This window comes from Phaethon lepturus, unplaced genomic scaffold (assembly GCF_000687285.1).
Source record: "Phaethon lepturus isolate BGI_N335 unplaced genomic scaffold, ASM68728v1 scaffold7149, whole genome shotgun sequence".
NCBI classification, from domain to species: domain Eukaryota; kingdom Metazoa; phylum Chordata; class Aves; order Phaethontiformes; family Phaethontidae; genus Phaethon; species Phaethon lepturus.
This window is the reverse complement of record NW_010562751.1, coordinates 718-23,595: the sequence shown is the minus strand read 5'-3', so window position 1 is coordinate 23,595 and position 22,878 is coordinate 718. Positions and strand designations below refer to the sequence as shown.

At 38.8% G+C, this 22,878-nt stretch overlaps 1 protein-coding gene across 1 annotated transcript; it reads left to right on the top strand.

Annotated features, from left to right (window-relative positions):
- Positions 1 to 260: 260 nt before the first annotated feature.
- On the top strand, positions 261 to 18,584 carry TPO (thyroid peroxidase; the record flags this gene model as incomplete). The annotated part of the gene is made up of 6 exons (XM_010294381.1): positions 261 to 316; positions 709 to 878; positions 3,243 to 3,375; positions 8,219 to 8,348; positions 11,585 to 11,791; positions 18,069 to 18,584. Coding segments are annotated over exons 1-6 (1,212 nt in total), but the record flags the coding sequence as incomplete, so codon positions are not given.
- Positions 18,585 to 22,878: the final 4,294 nt, after the last annotated feature.

Here is a 22,878-nt window from a genome sequence, read left to right as displayed (position 1 = left end):
GCAGTGTTTAGCTACTTGCACAGTAAAAGGATTTTTCCTATATTTCAGTGTTCAACTTTATGTTACGGAAGTTATCAAACCTGAGCTCCTTAAATTTAGATGTACGGCCAGGCTGTATAATTAACATATATAGCCATATAACCGTCTAATGAAGTCCTATTAAACTAATTTCTGAAACTCCATATACAACTACAAGGCAGGTGCTTGGACAGTCTCTGAGAGGAGCCATGTCTCTATCATGAACTGCAGGCAGCATCTAGATGACTGTGGGCCAGTTGTTTGACTCCCAGGTGCCAAGGCGTTCAGGAATCCACCGGTAATGACTGAGATGGTCTTTGATATTAAATGTTATGTAAAAACAAAGCCTACTCACTTATACATATCTATAGTGGGAGTCCTATATTGTGATTATCCTGCACAAGCTCTTTCTAGCCACTTTGTACAGCAGGATCTGTTCATCCCAACAGTTTCTGCTTCATTCTGACCGCTTCTCACAAGCTTAACCCTGTGGTGTGTCTCCCATTTCTTTCCATAATTTTTCTTGTAGAACAAGGTCACAAAATAATCTTCCTCTCTGCTTTCCCAGCATACCCTTCAATTAAAACATGGCTTAAACTCAGCACACATCCAACATAAACAAACACAGCTATGAATACGTTATAAAAAGTTGTATGTTACAAAACATTCTGTATTTTATCTCAATTCTAGAAATATCCAAGGAAAGGGAATAACAACTCCTACCTTGCTGCTGGCTTTCTCAAAATTTCCTGAACAAGAGAGTCAAGATATTTCCCAAGCAGCTGAACGAATGGAAATGTCAATTCAAGTACTGAAACAGAATGTTTGCCAGAAGCGCAAACGTTCATTGCATCCAACTGGTAAATATAGTATATTGACATTGGCAAAACACCCTGTTGATTTCTTGAATGTTTTCTTTTACATTAAAGTTGGGTTAGCATCACTTTTGTTTTACCTTCAGCAGGAGTACATATCTTGTCCGCACCCTGGGGCCAAGGTGCCCTCTCTTTTGTTCTTAAAAGCACCTCATGTAGTCACTGTTTTACATTTTTCTTTGCTAGAGTGTGACCTGTGTTCCTATAGTTGAGGAGAGCAGCACTTTGCTGTTGGCATCCTGTGAACTCATGACTGTATATTTGTATTGCCTATAAATCAGCTTGCATATCCACGGTGTTGCAAGCTTCTTGTTTACAGTGAAATATCTATCTTCCCCAGCACTTTGGGTTTAGTGCTTCTGGGGCTTAGAGTCCACAGATAAAATAATACAATTTCTATCACTCTATGGCACTGGAATTTTCAAATACAATTCCTCTGGACATTGATGGTCTTAATATCTCTGTTTTAAGAAAATACTTTCTTGTTTCCAAAACTAATTTTATAATTCATTGCTGTTACACATTTATTTCCACTTTGTTTGAATTTTAATTGTTTATGTTAGATGGAGGGAGAGAGATAGTCCAGGTAGTTCAATGATGTATAATTGTCTAAGTAAAGCAAAATTCTTGCCGTTAATTAGACGTGAATTTCAAGATGTCTGTCTGGTGTCTGGAAGGCTCAAAAATTCAGAAACATCCACTTTTTTTCCTGTAATTTAATTCTGTCACTTAGAGCAGCATGAATTGGAGAACTATAATTTGTATTCTCTGTCTTGTATTACAACATGACATTATTTTTCAAGATACAGAAGCATTAGAGTGCGGTAGACAAACATAAAGGTCCACAGTTATTTTTATTTTTTTTTAATTTGAAGAAACATCTGGCTTACTAAATTAATGAAACATTTGTAGAACTAAAAATATATCTATATGTGTGTTTGTGTGCATATATATACACACAGACATGCACACATGGAGATACAATTATTTTTCTGCTGGTGCAGTTTCAAAAGAAATCAAATTGCTAAACCATAGAACAAGTACACAGAATTCTTTTTAATTTTCAAAACTGGAACAGCTTTAATGGAAGATTAATAGATGCTATACCGTCTATGTGCCATGAAAAAGCATAGTTTTACATGAATTAAAGAACTAAATTTACTTTTAAAAAACCATGTGAGTCAATACATATGCAGCACAGATAACTGGGGAACTGGGCTCTGAGTATATCTTTGAACCTGAACTAACATGGAAATACAGCTGTATCCACAAATTTGACATGAGTGGCTGGTACATGACAAGGTTACGTAGTCAGTCTGACAGCTTATTCTCTCTCTGATCTCACTTCTACCTTGCACAGGTTCTAGCTGCTCAGCACAGTATTTTTTTAAGCTGATTTGGCTCTTGAACCTTTTTCTGTTTGTTTTCCTGGCTTACTTTTTTGGCTTGATTAATGGATTGAAGCAGCTCAGTTTAGAGTTGGATGGGCAGAACAGATAGGTGATGGGATTGGGTGACCTGCAGTTGCCAGTGGGGAGACAAGGACAAGAGTTAGATGCTACCTCTACCATTTTCTTTCAGCATGTGATGCCTACAGTCAGTTTGCATGGCAAGAGTTCTCTGAGTTCAGGAAGGATATTGCTCCTCTTTCATGTGTATTTCTACCTCCAACCTGCTACACGTGTTTACATACATGTGTGCGTGAGAGGGGGTGCCAGCTCTCTGGAGCTTACACAACAACGTGACTTTGTCCCTCGACAACAGAATGCTCACTGGGAGACCCGTCTGTGATCATATTACAAAGATATTAATAACATGCTGTCTGCTGGTATACAGCTCCCTGATTTTACCTAGCTCCCAATCCAGCTAATATTTCTGAGCCTTTTCCACTCCACACTTAATTACATGGTCAGCTGTAGTGTCTTTAAATTTCTGCATCTTCCAGTCCCACATTTTTCCTCCTTGGTATATACTTCTGGTTTTGAATGGCATTTTTTACATCTTTGTTGTAAGCACAATGACCAGCGAAGCAATGTGACTACAATGCAGGGAAAGAAGGAAGCAGAGAAAAGAGTAGAGGAGGAAAAGGAGCAGGTCAACCTCAGTTCTCAGCTATGGCTGGATGCCTTCCTTCTCATTCTCCATGCATCAGATAATAAAACCAGCTCTTCCCTTTCACCTCTATCTCCTCTAAGTCCCCAGGACTGCCTCCGGCAGCATTTTTCACTAAGTGCTCTTCCCTAGGAAGAAGAGAGGGGATGCTGTAGTTATAGCTGACAATAAAGCCTTTTCTCCTGTAGCAGCTATATAGCAGTAGAGCAAATGGCTTGTTTCGGTTCTTCCTTTCAGATCTTTTATCAGCTGATCTTCTCACTATGATTGCTAACGTTTCTGGATGTCTGCCTTATATGTTGCCACCAAAATGTCCAAACAACTGCTTAGCTAATAAATATCGACTCATCACTGGTGCCTGCAATAACAGGTATGTATGATAAAAATCATGCCCTGAAAAATCCTTCTTTTTTATTCTTTATATTCAAGAAGCTATGTTTAATTTTCTCTAGAAAAATGTGGGTGTTGACCTCAATCAGCTAACTTTGGCATCAACGTACCTCTAAAGGAGGTGCCTCTGAAAGCTCCTGGGGGAAGAACCTCTTCATCTAAACTTTGTTACGTTAATTTTTGCAGACAGGCTCTCCTTATGAAGGCTTCTAAGATTATGTAATGAACTTTAAATTTAGGGAGGACTGATTCAGTAGATGCCTTTTTCTGTATAAATTAAATAGACTGAATTCTAACCGAGCATTCATTTTTGATTGAATTAGATATAATGATACTGAGCAGGGTAATATAATTACTTCACCAGGAGCAAAAGAAAATAAACTAGATTCTCATTTTTGTGTTTTCCCACAACCTTAACATTCAGCAAGCACTGAAAATTCTGGGCAATACATTTATTTTTATATACCTATTTATATAAATACATGCTTATTGGCTACCTGAACAACTATTATTTACTACTATTATCTACTTGTTACCTAATAAATGTGGTAATTGTTTCACCCAAAACCCAACATAACAGATGTAGCTATATTTTCAGAATCCTCCAATGCAATGAAAGTGTAAAACCGAGAATGAGAGCCCTTTTGAGTACAAGGGTAAATGATATTTATACTCGGCAGCCTTTGGATACTTAGGCACAAGGTCACAAACTGAAAGGCAGACTGTAAAGTTGCAAGTGAAGGGCTACAGAGCTGTAAATGGAAGGCCATTAGCATTACACAGGTTAAGGCACTCTGCAACGCGGTGAACGAACAGCAGTAAAATTCTGCAATTTTATTATTCAATCAGTCTGTTTTTATGAGACTAACCTGTTTTGCTACATCACAAGTCATTTGCAAGGAACATGCCTGATAGGCTCTTTGTTGAAAGGACACAACCTGATATGCATCGATGTTACAAATCTAACTATGTGGATATCCATGATTTCCCCCAGGCACTTGCAGAGTTGCTTGGAATTTGAACTAACAGCTAGTATAATATTTGCACTGACAACTCCATCAGGGCTTGAATACTTTGGCCACGATTCATGCAGCTGAACATAGGCACATAGCTGAAGCTTCTAATTTGCAGACATGGCTGCTGTAGTCTTTCTCTCCAGAGAGGGAGAGAAACACACTCTGCTCTGGGTAAGGTAAAACATCTTTTTCTCTTCAGTGACTCTGGTAATACTAGGATGTGTATAGGCATTTCAAGCTGGTTTCCAAAGCTGGGTGGAGTAAATATGTATCTGGTTAGTCTGTAGTCTCTGTGTTCTACTTTGGATAGTTTTTTGCTTGCACCAAATCAGTGTCTAAATCCATCACTCATATTTGGTGGTCTTTTAGACTCACAGAATCACAGAATCACAGAATCACTAAGGTTGGAAAGGACCTTCAAGATCATCAAGTCCAACCATTAATCCAGTGCCACCATGTCCCCTAAACCGTTTCTTGAACACTTCCAGAGATGGTGACTCCACCACCTCCCTGGGCAGCCTGTTCCAATGCCTGACCACTCTCTCAGTGAAGAAATTTTTCCTAATATCCAACCTAAACCTCCCCTGGTGCAACTTGAGGCCATTTCCTCTTTGCTCTAAACATCTGTAAAAGGTGCAAGGCAGCAGAAAAACAAAGACTTTGAAACCAGCAGGTCAGATCTTAGTCTGAAACTTTGTGAGCCCCTTGAAATACCTCAAGGTTTACTGAAATGCATCAGCTTAAAAAGCCCATTATACTATAATGTAAACAGCATATTCTACAACATAAGCCGGCTTTAAAGATTTCAAAAATTAAACAAAGACCCAGTCCGTACTGTTCCTTGCTTTACAGCTGTCACTTTCAAGCAGAAAATATATTAGGACCTATCTGTAATTTTAGTCACCCAGTAGGAATGTGCAGCTGTGCTGTAGATCAGTAAATGCTGCATTTCATAGGTGAAATTTAAAAACAAAATTAACAGCAGAATTAATTGTTTACCTATAAGAAAAATCTATTTAGATTTAAAAGTGAACATGGAATTTCTTTACAGATGTTTTACCCAATCAATTTGCATATTTGGAACAAATCAGATAGATTACAAAGTATTTATTCCACGACACTGAGATTATTCTGTTTTAATGTGAACTTCCTAGAACAAAGACATAACAGAAGAGTATAAACATGACCTTCTACAGAGATTATCAACATGCCATCAGACATTCCCATCAGTGTCATTATCTACATTTACCAGTAACACATATCGACAGATCTTACTTTTCTTTCTGTCTGAAGACATATGTGTGGATAATAAGCAAAATAAATTTACAACATTATTTTTAAATGACGAATAAGGAGACGCACATCTAAATAGCTGCGCTTTTTTTCCCATTTTTTTCCCGACTAACTAGCATTGGTCTGTGTAGATTTTAGTGTATAGTGCAATGAGAGGGATTCAAAGGTGAAGGAATTACAGGAACTAAAGAAATATAACCCCACAGTCCAATTAACCTCACCTAATCTTAGCTTTCTGAGGTAGTTATACGTCTACTGCAAGGCTGCAGCTTTGGCTGTTCCTAACAGTGAGAGAGGATTGGGATGACAGGATGGCACCAGGAGTTATCTGTCTGTCTGGCTTGATGGACAGGTGCTAGATGACTAGATTACATTTTCTATGGCTCATATTTGGCCAGCTGGGTGGAATTTTATCTACAGCATTTCTATTTCATTGCTGTGTCATTAACCATTTAATCAGGTAAGGACCTGGTGCTTAGTGTGAAGCTCTAATACCGTCAGAGTTAGGGGTATGCATATGGCTCACAGGGTGGAAAGAATGAGCAGTTCCTACTGAATCCATTGACTATAAGAAGGAATTGAGATGCTTCCTAAAGGATAGCTGCTTCACTTCCACACAAGCTAAGTGTTCAGTTTAGTGGCAGGTTTATGTTTCAGAAGTTTTCCATGTTTGCCAGAAGTTATGTCCATGGTAGTGCAGAGTGATGTAAAACATGACAAAATCCAATTATTAAATTGCCATATGGCATTCATTCTTTCTACCTGAAACCAGGCAGGACATTAAAATAATATTGAAAAACCATAAATCTGCATAGTGAACTGCATCTTAAAACCCCAGGTTCCTTCTAAGAGAGCCAAAACAAAATCTAAAATGTGCAATTTCAGTATTTCACAAGTGAATGAAAAGTCCCACTTCCCATAAACAGAATGTATAGTAATCAAATTTGACTGCTCTATAAAGCTGTATAGTACCAAAATCTCATTATTTCAGCTGCCCTGGATAAAAACCTTTTTAACTCAAGCATGATTCCAAGACATTAACATGTTTAATGTAATAGTAAAAAGACATGTGAGAAGGGTTTTACTAAAGTAGCATTCCAGTGATCTGCTGAAATATAAAAGCAATCAGGAGAAAAATCACTTGTTAAGCAGTTAAATTAACATTTCATTATTTTTAATTGAGTGAAATAGCACTACACTATGTGCAGTATTTTATGCAATTTCAATAAAGGCAAATCAACTGTAACTAATTTGAATGCTTTATTAAAGCATACTTCAACCTTCAAGTGTGAATTATTGTGGATAATTAAGTATATTACTGTACCATATAGCTTGGCAAATTGAGCCACTTCAGTGTGCCGGAGATCAATGAAGTATTAATAAAATAATTGTTCCCTCTTTAGAGTCCCAATGGACATATAAATGTATGTTTTAACACCATGTAGTTCTACTAACTGTCTGGGAACATGTCTGGTTCTTTGTGGCTTACTTTACAATTTTGGTCAACTGGCTACATTGCAAAAATTTTATTTCTTCTTTTTATGTCTCTATATTGTAACAATTATGAAATATATTGAACAGGTGATGTTAAAAAAACAAACAAACAAAAAACCCATAAAAATATTCTCTTAGGAAAAATGTAGCATGTTGGCTGCAGGATGGCAAACTGGCATGCACTAATCCCAAGGTGTGCCCAGCCAGGAGTCATTCAGAGCAATGCTAGCTGGCGTGAGCCAAAACCACACTGGAGTTAGCGTTAGCTACTTAAAAGCACAGTTACATGCATACCAGTGCTTGGGCTTATGTACAGGCCCTCCCAAAGCTCTACCCAAGTAATTAGTATGGATGCAACCAGAGGGATCACTGCCACTGAATTCAGCAACTTCATCCATCGTTCTCCTTTCCTCATTCCTTTCTCCTTGGGTCTTGCTAAACGATTACTTCTGTATGACTAGTATCCATTATTCTTTTAAACTTTCTTCAACTGTATTCTAGGGTTTCTTTATATATATTCTAGGTATTTCTTTATATTTTCCTAAATCTTGATTTCCTAACTAATTTCTCTAAACAAACATCTTTTAAAAGATGCCAGCAAAGGCACTTAAGAGTGTATCTGAATTTATGGGGAATGAGGACACTCGTAGGAAATCACCACTGGGGCAAGTATTCCAAAGATGTCAAAAGGTAACCAACTTACATTATAAACACAAATAAGATAGTAATATTTCATTAATGATTTAATTTTTCTTTATTTTCCTTTTGAGTCCAACTGGTGTTGGCATACATGAAAACCAGTATCTGATGCCTTTTCAAAGTTCATTACTTGAACATCTTACTGCAATGTAATATTGCTCTGTGGTTGATGATTATTTTATATTCAGATTATTTTATAAAAATATTAGAAATTTATTAGCAAATATATAAATCTTTTATATTCATAATATATTCAGAGGTGCAGGATTTTTTTGTTTTGCTGATATTGGTTTTTTGGGTTTTGCTTTTTTCTTTTCCCAGGGAACATCCTAGGTGGGGAGCATCCAACACTGCCTTGGCAAGGTGGCTTCCACCAGCCTATGAAGATGGACTCAACCAACCTCGAGGATGGGATCCCAGCGTCCTATACAATGGAGTCCAGCTACCCTTGGTTAGAAAGTGCACCACAAGATCACCTGAAACGCCTACACTGGGCTGTAACCATACTTGCCACCACAGACCTCCATTTGCATCCGTAAATCAAATAGCGAAGGAGCCGTTGAGTTCAGTTAAGGAGCTGCTAGCTTTGCTAAAGCATAAGTTCAGTCAGCCAGATTGTGAGAGGTTCCCTGCGCCTGGGCTGGGGTAAGGCCAAGGAGCAGTGCAGGGGGGCACTGACTGCCTGGGGGACAACTCTGCCGAAAAGGACCTTGGTGGAGAGCAGGCAGGCCCTGAGCCAACCGTGTGCCTGGCCTGGCTCCCACCAGGCGCAGGGCAGCCAGCAGACCCAGGGTGATGATTGCTTAGCCTAGAGACAAGGTGGTGAATGGTGGACATAACCACAGCCCTCCCATGCTGAAAAGGCCATTACAGGGATGAGGGAAGTCTTCACAAGGGTTGACACTGACAGGGAATGAAAGAGGCAATGATCACGAGTTGCTCCAGGGGAAATTTTGTCTTGATACAAGAAAAAGAATATGTTGTGAGAACAACTAAATGCTGCAATGGTCTGCCTAGACAACTGCTGGAATATCCCTCGAGGGAAATACCCAGGACCTGGCTTGATGGGGCTCTGAATAACCTAATCCCTGCTTTCAACAGAAGCTGAACCATGTGGTCTCCAGAGTTTCCTTCCAGCCTAGACTTTCCAGGGATTGTATGATTCTCTGTTTCAATAATAATGCCTTTATTCAGGGGAGGAAGAGAGGGTAAACAGGGTTGGGTGTTAACTAAATAAATATAAAGCCCATAGATGCGCTATCATGGTTATGTGTGTAAGCATGGATACCATTTCTCCTAGGTTAGCATACTTTAACTAAGTAAGTATTACTGTCAAATCATAACTTCATTTTTTAGCTAGCCCAAGTTCCTGAACTAGGAAGGCATTGCAATATTTATGGGCTTTAGCAGCTCATATCATTAAAAAATAGCAGAGCTACTGTAGAGGGAAGTTTGAACACAAAATATTTGCATAGAGGACTGAGTGAAAAATTCCCCAGTGCAGTATGCAATGATTTGGGCTGGATTTACTATTTCTGTTTTGTCATCATTGCTTGGAAACCTGACTTTTAATGGACTCACAATCTGGCTATTTTAACCACTGTGTGTTTAATAAGGATGAGCAAGAGAATTTAGTGTTAATGTCACCTGTAACTCATGTTATTAATTAAATAACATTGTCTCTAAGCTGCACAATTTAACGCTTGAAGACGAAAACCTGACATTTACACAGGTAAATTTCCAGTAGATGGTACAAACTGTTTTTTTCTACATTCATTAGTGTACATGCTTGTGAAGTAAAACACCCTAAAACAAAACTACATGATTACACCAAATCTGATCATATATGCTCATGAGGAAGGTTCTCTGCTTTATTTTGAAGTAAGATAGGATAAAACTAGTGCCATAGATGGTTTTCCTCATTTACATAATTGTCTTCTTTTGTACCTTTAGCTATCCAACTATATTCTTTAAAAAGCAACATGCAAATTATGTGAAGGTGAGGGATAAGTGTAAGGATTACTATAAAGCAATATTAGAACACAAGCATAGCTGTGCAAGTTAACAGTAATAAGAAAATCCTACTAATGGCAAGAAAAAAGTTTGTGCTTTGTGGCCACCAAAGCTATTAAAATACTGATATAAAGACTTGTATTCCTGATGAGCTCTAAGTATCTCTCCTCTTGGCTATTTCAATATAAAGCTTGATGTTCCTAACAAGACCCATGTTGCCTCCTGTCCTTACCAATTCTATTTAACTGCACCTGCCTTATACAATCATTATATAGCCCTTATATTTATTACAGACTCTGTGACTCTATTTTATATCTTGCCCTTTCAATTGCTTGGCTTCTAAGGCAGCTGCTGTATGCGAGGGAATATTTTACAGCATGAGGAAGGAATCTGTGAATAATAATGGTACATTAATCATCATAAACTGACTGCTGATTTTGCTCTAATGTACTTGGTTATTAGTATAGGCTGGACATGTAGCATATATGTCTCCTCTCAAAGCAACTGTATCTCTATGCAGCTTTCACAGAAGCATGTCAAAAACACGTTTTGTCTTCTCCCTGCCTGGGAAAATGAAGAAGAGCTTTAAACTACTATGTATTTGCAATACAGCTTGTCTCCTGGGCTGCATAAGCTGCTCCATATATGTATGGAGCTGCCCAGAGCCTCTGTGTATCCACAGTGACTTGAGGTTGCCCAGCAAACAGAATCCATTTGTTAAAGGAGAAGAAAACAGAATAAATAGAAAGAAAACTTTTAGACAGTCTAAAAGAAAAGTGTGGTTTTCAAAATTCTGTGGGAAAGAACAGATCAAAGATACACTGCTCATTTGGGAAATACATAGAAAAATTCAGCTGAAATATCTTTTAATCTGCCTGTGGCATGAGTATCTCAGCTCCTGAACAGACATAGGAGTCCATCAGAGGTTGGATTTTTTGTTATTGTGGTTTTTGTTTGGTTTTGTTTTTAAGTAAACTGTTAAAAATACTCCACAACATAAAGTACTGTAAGGGAAAAAAATTAACTTTTTAGTTTAGCCTCTCTACTCCGCTCTGGTGAGACCCCACCTGGAGTCCTCCTGCCAGCTCTGGAGCCCTCAGCACAGGAAAGACATGGACCTGTTGGAGCGGGTCCAGAGGAGGGCCACAACAATGATCAGAGGGAAGGAACAGCTCTGCTGTGAGGACAGGCTGAGAGAGATGGGGTTGTTCAGCCTGAAGAAGAGAAGGCTTCGGGGAGACCTTCTTGCAGCGTTCTGGTACTTCAAGGGAGCTTGTAAGAAAGATGGGGACAGACTTTTTAGCAGGACCTCTTGCGATAGGACAAGGGGTAATGGTTTTGAACTACAAGAGCATAAATTAAGACTAGATATAAGGAAGAAATTTTTCACCATGAGGGTGGTGAAACACTTTCCCAGGTTGCCCAGAGAGTTGGTGGATGCCCCATCCCTGGCAACATTCCAGGTCAGGTTGGATGGGGCTGTGAGAAACCTGATCTAGTTGAAGATATCCCAAAGGGGCTTTGGACTAGATGACCTTTAAAGGTCCCTTCCTACCCAAACTAATCTTTGATTCTATGATTCTATGATCACCGTTCCCCCTGCTTTTTAGTGTTTTATCAATTTATGAGAAGTAAATACTACTTGGTACTCAAAGTAAATCAGTTCTCTTCCAGGTTCGTGAAGTGACAAGAAAAATTATTCACACATCTAATGAAGCTGTTACTGAAGACAACCTATATTCTGATATTATTATGGTGTGGGGACAGTACATAGACCACGACATTGCATTCACACCCCAGAGCACAAGTAGAACCACCTTCCTAACTGGAATGGAGTGCCAGATGACATGTGAAAAACAAAATCCATGTTTTCCAATAAAGGTAAGATTTTAAATTAATTTCTTCAAGAGAAATTCCAGGCTCTAAACAGGTCAGTAAAATAAAGCACATTAGTGATAAACATACACTGAAATAATTATAAAGAAAACTGATAGATCATCCAGAAATATTTGAGCAGTGATAAAAAAATTGAAACTAAATGCAACTATTAAATGAAAGAGGCATATATTTAAAATCTTTTGTAGAGATAACATACCATAGCTAAGATACTTAGCATAAATATAAAATATTTCTACCTCTCAGATTTACGTTGCAGAGAAACCTTATTAGTCCCCCCAAATGTTATTGTTTTCATGCTTCAAGGTTTTGAGGTCTATTGGGGAAAATAAGGATGTAGTCATAAATAATTCTGTTTTTAAATTGCCAGCCAGATAAAGTGGAAGGATTTTAAACTTTACTCAGTGAAAGCAAAGATATTTCCAGCGATTAATGCAAACTGTTGAAGAGAGCTATCTTTTCAGAGTTATGTACAAAATGATTTTCAGGGAGTTGCTGAAACCTCTACATACGTCACCTCTTTGCTTTGAGTAGATGGAAAACTCGAATTCAAAGCTTGTTAGAGGGTTAGAAGAAACATAAGGTAGTATAAATATAGGATCCTGTATTCTTGTCTGATTAATTTAAAAGTAGAGTCATTCTTTCATTCAAAAAATTAAATAGCAAAGTCAAACCACTTTTTTTGTTTCTCTCATCCTTTCCTTCTCCTCATGCCACTTATTACAGCCCTTGGACTGATGCCTCCATCTCTGTCCAGAGCAACCTAAATTACTTGATTACTGACCAGCTTCTCTGTGCACTGAAGCCAACGTAGGGAATAAGTTCCATCAGAATAGAAAACTCTTCTCCCCTCAACAAACCATAACTGATAATGATGCCACAGTCTCCTTTTGCCTTAAGTGCCTCATTCCACATCCATTAAACATAAAGGAAAATATTCAGCTAACAGTAATGGGAAGCGAATCAGGTCCTGTGTTGAAAGATGGCTCATCTTCCATTTGGTGAGAGAATCTAAAACACAGGGAGGGCTAAGTGAAATTAATGACTGCCTGCAATTTTACCACAGGCAGGTAGATCTAGTCACTCTCACGCAGGAGATATGGACTTTTGAAAGCTTGCAAACAAGCTTGAGAGCATTCAGAAAGAGCACAGGCTTCTTAAAGAATCACATTCTCAGGACACTAAGTGGCTAACCTGGTTTAGTCACAACAGCCCTAATTACAGCGAGTCTTCCATAGTTCTGACAAAAATTCTAGTTTACTGTGTCTCAAATTTCTATCTGAGACAAGAAATTATTTATTCTGTTTATGCTGTTAAGTAATAGCCTTAGAAATGTTCCCATTCCCAAAGTCTTATTAGGAAAGGCTGGGGCACAAGTCCAGTCCCAGACCAGCAGTGCTTCACATGACGTGATGAAGGAGGTGGAGTGCATCTCCACCACATGACATAATGTGTCTATGTATAGACTCTCATTTTTAAAAAGTCAGTTTGCTGTAGATATAAAACCGCGAAAGTCTTCAAAAGCTCATGTTTTGTGTGTATGACATAATCTTTGAAACGGCACAATTAGTGTTGATCTTTAAGTGCAAAACGCACACTTTTTTTTATTACTAAATAGATTTTTAAATTGAGAACAGACTCATACTGTTGCCCATAACTTGAATCAAATGTGGATCACAGGGACCACAGAAGTCTAATCACTGCACCCTGACTAGTTCAAGCCTAGAAATGCCATCTGCTTAAAAAAGAGGCAATTTAAGGGACCTTCAAAAAACGACTCCAAGGCTGACATTATTCATGTGAAAGCAGCATTACAGTGCAGAGAGAAAGAAGCTGCACAGATTACCATGGCATAGACCCACAAGTGCATCCTTCAGTGCTCTAAACAAGGGACATATTTCAGATTTCTACCTCGGAGCTGTGCAGAGATTCATCACAGACCGTGTTTCAAGGACGCACACTCGACGGCAAGTTACATGTGCCTGTACTAAATCTAGCACTGAATGTAGCCTAGGAGCTGCTCCTGCTCAGCAGTGTAGCCTAGCAGGGGAATGGGGTCAAGGCATATCCATGGATACTGTTGGGATTTAGTCCCTGATACTCAGAATGGACAAGGCAGGGGAACATACAAAGAAATTCAGGCACAACCCTGTAAGTATTAGATAAGTTTCCCAACTTGTAGATTCATTACATGATCACAGTCCCATGAATTTTTCAGCTCCATTTTGTTATTATTCTGTAATTCACAGTTTAGAGAGACAGTTATGAAGAGGGTTGTACTTTTGCTTTTATTATATGTCTAGTATTTTGTGACTGTTTCGGTCAAAGGCAAAGAATAGACACTGGTTTTTTAAAAGAAAACGGAGGGGGGTTGTAGTTATTAGTGTGACCAGAGGGACTATTTTCTGAACACTGAAACAAAATGCTCTTACCCCCAGAAAGATCTTCTTCCTGAAATCTTAACTAAAGCTAATGTCCACCCATTAAATATTGGGAAAACTGCCCCAGTTAACTTTATATGTTCACATTTTCTATGAAGAAACTGTGGCTGGTTTCCAAAGACAGTGAAACCAATAGCATATTACCCAACAAACACGGAGGATGCAGTTTGCAGTCTTGCTGTGTTCCAAGAACAGCGGCACCCAAGGGAGAACCCACCCACGGAAAAGGACAACAATGCTTCCAGCTGCACGTCCTCTCCGGGGATTTCACCGGGGGAGGAAGCTCCTGACTGTGAGGTTAGGGAAGCTGTCTGGAAAATGTTCTCAGTCAGGGCAAGTCAGTGAAGGATTGAAAACTGTGGTAGTACGTTAATATTAATAACAAATGTAGGTAAGTGATTCGTAGGCTAGCAGGAACCGTTACGATTTTCTGTTCTGGACATTTTCACAATAAAGGCTATAGAGTTTCACAGTGATTCTCACATCGAGCTTGTAGCTTCTGGTAGAGCCTTAACATTCTTTTTCTGTATTTTTTCAAGATCCCATAACATGAAAAAAAAAAAAAAAAACACCACTAGCATTAGTTTATACTTCTTTTACAGCAGCCTGACACATCTAACAGGGTTGTGGAGATAACCTGTCATTCCTCAGATGATTATTTCAGGTTAGGGCTGAGACGTGATGAGGCATTAGAAAGACTTTCATAGGAGAGCTACTGACTTTACGCCATATTAATTACGTTGCTGACAATAAGTTACACATGGCACATACACGTAGTAAGATACAATCCTGAAAAGTTTTCAGACAGTTCAGATACAAAAAGTTGGAAAAGAAACAGAGGCACAGAGAAGTGAGGTGATTTGCAAAAGGTGACATGTAACATGACAGGTTACTGTCTCAACTACAAATGGATCAGTCTGTGCACGCTCAACAACCAGAAAAGCAAGCGCCTGCCTTTTTCTTCTGTATTTCAGAGGGAGCAGTTCACTGTCAGATGGGGTCATGGATTGCTCTCCGAGTTTCATGTACACGAATAAACATTCATGTTTTCCCTATTGGCACACTTTCATAGACCATAAGCTAGGTTTGCTTTTAAGTCTACAGCAAAAATCCTTTTACAAGGTCATTTCTCACAGAACAAATTCACAATAAAAAAGACTTCAACTGAAGTAACAGTTTAGGCATTGTGCTACACTGAGACAATTAGTGCCTTTCATTTTCCTACACATAAAAGAATTTCACCATAAACAGGTTTGACCATGCATATATAATAAGAGTTTAAATCAATGAGCAGCTATACTAGGAAAAACTATTGTGGCCAGAGAGGGTTTTGTTGAGAGGTTTTTTCTTCTAGAATTATGCAAAGGAAAGGAAAAATTTATATGAATATTATTCATTAGTTTTGGGGAAAAAAGTGATTCTGTATCCATTTCAGCAGAAAAGGGTCTTTTATTTTCCTCAGATTATTTTTTATGTCATTTGAATAATAACTTAAGGAACCTCTCATTTGCACACAGCCTATGTCATGAAAAGGGAAAGGACTGCATTATGCAGTTCTCCCAGTCCCTTAATGTTCATTACTGCTGTTTTTCTCCACTGGGGCACAGAACGGTTTGAATTGAAATTGCAGAGGCAGTTAACTAAAGATTATTCAGTGTGAACTTCATTCACTGTTGATATGTTTTGTTCTGAGCCTTGCTGTTTAACAGCTTAAAGGCCTCTCATACATTTTTTTCCCAATGATACTTGAATTCTTCCAGGTTTTCCTGATAACTAGAGGCATTCAAACACATGCAATGCTGTGGCTGTCAAGTTCAGGTATTTGTAGTATGAGGTGAACTTCCTGCTTGCATTACCAGCTAAAGGGAAAAAAAAGCCACACTAATAACAAAAGACTTAACAATAGAGACAAATACTAAATAGAAAACCCAAGGCAGAGAAATCACAGATTTCAGCAACCAGTGAAAGAAAGAAAAAGGAAAAGAAATTACAGATTTCCTTCAAAATTAACCTACTTTGATTTGCTAAAACCTAGGTATTGAAAAAATATTTGTAGAATTTCTTTACTAAGAAAAACTTGAAAAAGAAACAAAACCCTTTCTTAAATTAAATGTTTTATTGGTATCAATCCCTACTGACATGGGTTTTCAGTAGTAAGAAAATTTTACTTTGTATAATAAATGAAGTAACTATGTTGTTATATGCAGCTATTGAATTCCATTCTGAAGTTGCTCTGTTACTTTTACCCCCAATTAAATGACTATTCTACCTTCACAGACTGACCTCTATATTATTAGAAGAATGAAGAAGAAATTACATCTTTTTACATAACATCTGCAGTATTCACTGTCTTCTGCCAGAGAGTTTTGAAAAATGAAAAGCAATCAGACAGGATGCAAACAAGAAGGGTTAGCTCAGGTGTTTGTACAAAACACTTATTTTCTCCTAGTCAAATTTTGAAAGATTATTTTTTCTGGTATATTTCTACAGCTTTATTAAGTGTTACCTCTACCTACTTCATGTTGATTAATTGATAAGAAAACCCTAGATTTATATTTCCTGAAACTCAGACTCCATGATTATGATAACTTTTTTAATTGAGGTTAATCTTTTTTAAACTCTTGGAACAGACAGGCTGTTATGGCTCATTGTTGGTGCATGATGCAGTGCTGTTAGAATTTGGAAATAATGTGTTTTTCAGAAAAAGAGAGTTGGTAAAGCCAAATCTTCATTAGACAACACAGAGAAATTTCAGTAATTTTGAAACATGGAACTTTTTGGTTTAGTGGTGAACTCTGTTCTTTGAAATAGAATTGATGCTCTGGGATATCCTACAATGCGAATAAAACCTCTCTTCCTTTCTCTCCTCCTCCAACATCTCAGCTGCCCTCCCCACATCTGTTAAGTTATTTACATACCATTTTCAGTGCTCTCCGGTGACAAAACTTCTAGCTTATTATCTCCTAATACTCTTACCTGTACCCCAAGATGTCATTTGATAATTGCCACATGGCTCTCTCAAGCCCTTTACCGATATTTGGAATAGCTGAGCGAGCAACAGGCAGGTTCAGACTATTTCCATGCTGACTAGCACATAAATGCTGGATCACCATTTGACCTGGGTCTCTCGACTGTGGGTGGGTCAAACCGACAAAGGACTGGGAAGTCTTTCATTTGGCAAGGGATATGTGCAGCCTTTGCTTTTTACAAAGACAGTTAGGATTCAATACTTGTAAGACACCCCGTCGCTGTAAAATAATGTGGGAGAAGGGTTGCGGGGGACTGGCAGAAAGCAGAAAGTGAGTAATTACAGATGCTTTTTTTAGTTAGGAAAATGGATTAAAATTAAGTATAGAAACAAAGCTTTTATAGCGTGCTGCTGCAGACATTGAAACTCTTCATTACATTTTCACGTATACGTGTAAACTTGCTGTTTCACTTGGTGTTTAGTGGAACATAATTTCACCAGATGTTCATGTCTTTTCACTGTCATACATTTTGTGATTAATTTTGATTGTGAAGCAGACTAATTTAGGTGTAGAACTATGCAAAAGAGGTTACATCATCAGCTCGCTCTTATGACAGAGTAAAGGTTTTGGGGTTTATTTCCGTCTTTGCTTTAAAATGGTTGAATAATCTTTCTGCTTAAATCTGATGGTAAGCAAAGCAATCTCTATAGGCTTAGAATATGTCATTCCAGTAGATGAGAACTGAACACCTGAAAACTGAGACAGAGGATGGAAATATTTACACAAGCCTTAATTCAATAGCCACAACTGTTGCCTTCATCTCAGAAAATACCCCCTTTTTTTTTTATGCAGTTGACCACCAATGATACATTAGCTGCAAGTTTGGATTGCCTGCCCTTCTACCGCTCATCTCCTGCATGCGGCACTGGTGATCATGGTATTCTCTTTGGAAACCTATCAGCACTAAATCCAAGACAACAAATCAATGGCTTAACCTCTTTCCTTGATGCTTCTACCGTCTATGGCAGTACCCCTGCCACTGAAAACAAGCTGAGGAATTTAACAAGTGAAGAAGGCCTTCTTAGAGTAAACATGAAATATCATGATAACCACCGGGAATATCTACCTTTTACAGACTGGATCCCATCACCTTGTGCACAGGACTCCAACGCAAGTAGAGATGAGAGAATTGAATGCTTCATGGCCGGGGACAGCCGATCCAGTGAGGTCACGTCTCTGGCAGCTATGCACACGCTGTGGCTGAGAGAGCACAATCGCCTGGCCAGAGCCCTCAAAAAGATCAACGGCCACTGGACAGCTGAGACAGTCTACCAAGAAGCACGAAAAATTGTTGGTGCTCTGCATCAGGTTGGCTGCTTATTTGCTTATCTACACATTGCAGTGAATAACTTAAAATCACAAAAACTTCAAATCTGTGAGTGGCTTTGGAGATGATGTTACCGTTTATTTGCCACCTATTTCTGCTTTTCAATTCTGGCATGTTTAAAGTCTCTTCTGTTTTCCACTTTCCTGAATGCAATGTCCTTGTCCTTAGTTTGTCCAGACCCCCCAGCGCTCCGATTTTCATAGCAGTTTCCACCCTGCCTCATCTTCAGTTTCTACCCCTTCCTCATCTGCAGGCTTCTCCGGTGTCTGTTTTGTCTATGGAAGAGGCCTTTTCAGATGTGTTTCTTTGTAGGGGTTTTTTTTTGGTAAAGGAAACAAAAAGTAATGCCTCTGTATTTACAGAGTGTTCAAAATGCTTACTTTCTCATAGGAATTATATGAATTAATAACTCTCCTGTGTAAAAATGCCTGTGAAGTTCTCAACGACACATTAATACATAAACTTCAAGGGCCACTCTTGATAGGATATAGCAGGAGAAATAAATGTGGGAAAATACAGAAGAAAAGAGTCCATAAGAATGTTTATATTAGAACTGAGAATAGGAAAATCTATTTCTACTCAGGTTTTTTCCTCCCCTTCTTCCCCTGTCCTGAAGTAGCTACACAGGCTTTATCTCCTTTTTTTCCTCACAGTTCTGGTATTCAGTGTGGACAGCTTCAGGTCCTGCCGACCTCCATGTGACCCTATCATAAACAAAACAAAGTGAAAACGTTGGACAGGATTTCTCTTGCACAAAATACAATCTGCCTGTTTACAGTGTTAGAGGCGGTCACATCTGAACGGCAGCAGGACCCAGATGGATTTGTCTAGTATTAGCCCAATAGGTGGGAGGATGTTGTGACTCCCTGTCCTCAAGTCCAGCCAGCACAAGGCCAAGCGTTGATGTCCCGTAGGCATGCACTTGGGTGCGCACACACACCCCCACAGCACTTCCACTGGTGCTCACAGGAATGTGAATGGCACGGATGGCCCATGGGCTGCTCAGGATCGAAGCCCATTAGTGAGGTACGTGCGCAGGCAATGTGGGGCTCTCCCAGACACCTGCACAGCGACTGGCCCCAGAGCTGGTCCAACTCACGATACCTGCACCCACAAACCCCTGAGGGTCAAGGGTCTCACTCACTCTCTCTGCAGGTCCTCAAGTTTCTTATGCTGCTCATCATCTCTGGGCTGGAAACTCACTAGTGATCGCACACGCACACTCAGAATAGAGTACACCCACAAAGAGGGTAGATAGAAATAGGATTTCAGAAGAATATAGCTTAAACTGCAGAGATCAAACACAGGGCTCAGTGAGATGACCGCACTGATCAGCTAAGTCTCCACACTCAGACAACCCTCTATTGTCCCATGCTTCTTCCTCCCCGGTCCACTTTGACCCCTCTGTTTCCCCACCTTTGCTCCTTTCCCTGAATACCCCATAGTTTTTCACACATTCCCGTAACTCCTTAAAACATCGCAAACAAAGTTCTACACAGTCCCCCCAAGTCATCTCCTCCCTGCACCCCATAACAAGTCCGACCCTTGTAGGCAACCTCCCCTTCAGCTTGCGTGACGCTCAGGGGACAGTTTCATTCGTTGGCTCATCTTGGCAGGTTTCACACCCGGGCTCAGGGTATGGCAGCTCTCTCTGGTGGCCTGGGGGGACAGACGATCTCATGAGCCCCTTTTCAATGGTTTGGTCACTCAGGTTGCTGCACCTGAAATTGCTCCTCCGATCCTCACCAGGGCCTTTGCGGTTTTGGGGATTCACCTTTAATCAGACAACCTAAGAACAGTGATTCGGTCTGTCCGTTTTAATCCATGATACTGGATGAGCAATATCAGGACCAGGATAAACTGAAGGCTAGGGGATTTTCATATGCTTTCTGATTCTCGCAAACTGATAACGGCAGGAGACTTTTTTGAAGATAAATTGTGGAAGGAGGGAGGAAAATCTCACTATTCTGATAAAACAGTTATCCTTTCTTCTGCCACAATTCTTAGTCAGCAGGATATGTTAAGAAACAACCTGCGTTCTCTGGTGTGTTGTTATTTGCACTTAAAGTCAGATAACTTCTGAAAAGCAACATAGCTTATTTAATTATATTTAGTCAGTCCTTTTGAAAAGTTTGGCTTTTTTTGCAGTATAAATTTTGTTTACATTAACTATGTCAGCTCCTCTGCTGTAAATGTGCACTTTGCATTAAAATAATGGCACTTACAATTCAGAATTGTTTTTAATACTTGTTAGAAGAAAGGTGCAAATCCAAAAATGGGCCTCTGTGCATTCATACACTTCTGATTTATGTCTAGTCACATTATGGCCCAAAATAAAACATTTTGTGCAAGGCAATATGCTGCATGAATCTGGGCTACTCATTATCTCTACCAGTATTAGAGACTAATGAGATTTGCCTATGGCTCACTAGAAATGTGTCTGAGTTATACCTAGCTGGTTTAGAGACATTCATTCAAGAGAGATAATTGGAGTATCTCTGGTAATGTGGTATGATAACCAGCACACTAATGACAGCTCTAGTTGAAGTTACGTTGAGAATTCCACTCTAAAATTTAGTTTTAGTTGCTACACATTTCTAAAATTCCCTATTTTTGGAATGAAGACTCTCAAGTATAATTTTTTACCTGTGGGTGTGTAATTATATTGAATTGAACAAAAAGCCTTCCCTTCCTCCTAGAATAAGAAGAAAGAAAAAAAAATATCTCTAGACCACACTTTTCCTCCTAGATGTTTTTTTTGGCAGCATAAATATCTCTAGTGACAAGTGTTTAATAATAGAAATTTGACAAAGTTACCAAACATAGCAACTGCATGTTGATATCCTGGACAAAACGTATCTTTTTCATTGCATTGTAAGCATGTTTCGTTGATAAGTAGTAGTTTATATGAGACATGAAAGTGGTTAACTCTCCCCTTGTATTCTATAGGAATAACACATGCTTAACGCTAAAGTATTAACACTTCAGTACACAGTGGTAAAAATATATACCCTGACTTACCTAGTGTTTTGTGCAAAAAGACATTTTTTCACTGTCATTTACTAACTGAAATGAAACTATCTGCTTGTTTTGCTTATTCCTGTTGTAACCAAAGAAAACAGAATAAGCAGAATTGGGATTCCTTCTTTTAAGCTATTAGAAAGCAAATACCTTAAACAAAAATTGTAGACAAAACAGTAAAATATGCTCAATTATGCAACAGCTACAGTCTTAACATTGCTATTTCATACCTAACGTGGTTTGCAGGATGCAATAACATGCACATGTGCTGTTCCTCCCAGACACCGTTGCCCCTGATGTGCAGCTTGGATCATGAAAGTCAGATGATGTGGCTCTAGTCAGAGTGAAGCAGGAGTTTTAGAGATCAATCTGAATCAAATTCTCTTTGATTTATTACAGTATCAGAGAACCATCTCTGAATTAATGCTGTTACTGCCAGTTGATCCCAACTGCAGTTGACAACTGCCTTTAGTTTTCAGTGTATATAGGTGTTTTTTCCACTTCCTTCTACATCTGCTTGTGTTTTCTGAGCATCTTGCATCCCTACCTCTCCATGATCTGAAACTTGGGTTGAAAGTCGGTGTCTTCTGAGGCTGACAAACTAACTTAACTACAGTTATTGGGTTCAACATGAATAACTTGGATGAAACTTGTTTGTGTAATCAAATGACAAGATAACTCCTCTTAGAGCTTGAAATCTATGAAAATATGAAGGATAAATAGATAATGATAGATATTTTAAAAGAGTATGTGTTGCACACTGTCATAACTCATGTTTATAAAGAGGTTTGTTTTTTTCAGACTACTAAGAGAACTATAATAATGTGTTCATTATTTATTAAAAATTGAACTATGATACAATCACGCTTTACAGAAAAGTTTAGGACTTCAACACCATCTGTAAATCCTTTAATATCTACAGTGAGAACTTCAAACCAGCTGTGCATAGCACTTTAATGAATTAAACATCATTGCTATGTTTGGCTGTTCTCTATTATTTCTGCAATCTTTCCCAAGTGCAGGAGCTTCATTTAGTTGGATCTTCACTATCTCAGTGCGATACTATTCCTTTGCAGTTACCTCTGGCCAATGGCAAAGACAAGTTGCAATATAGGCCTTACTTATTCTTATAATAGTTCACATACTTTTATATTCTCTCTTCCAGCCTTTTTTATTTTCCTTTTCTGTCCATTGTGCCCCAATGACAACCCCTTTGGAAAATACTGCAGGGGTTTTGGCAAGGGAAGTCTGCTG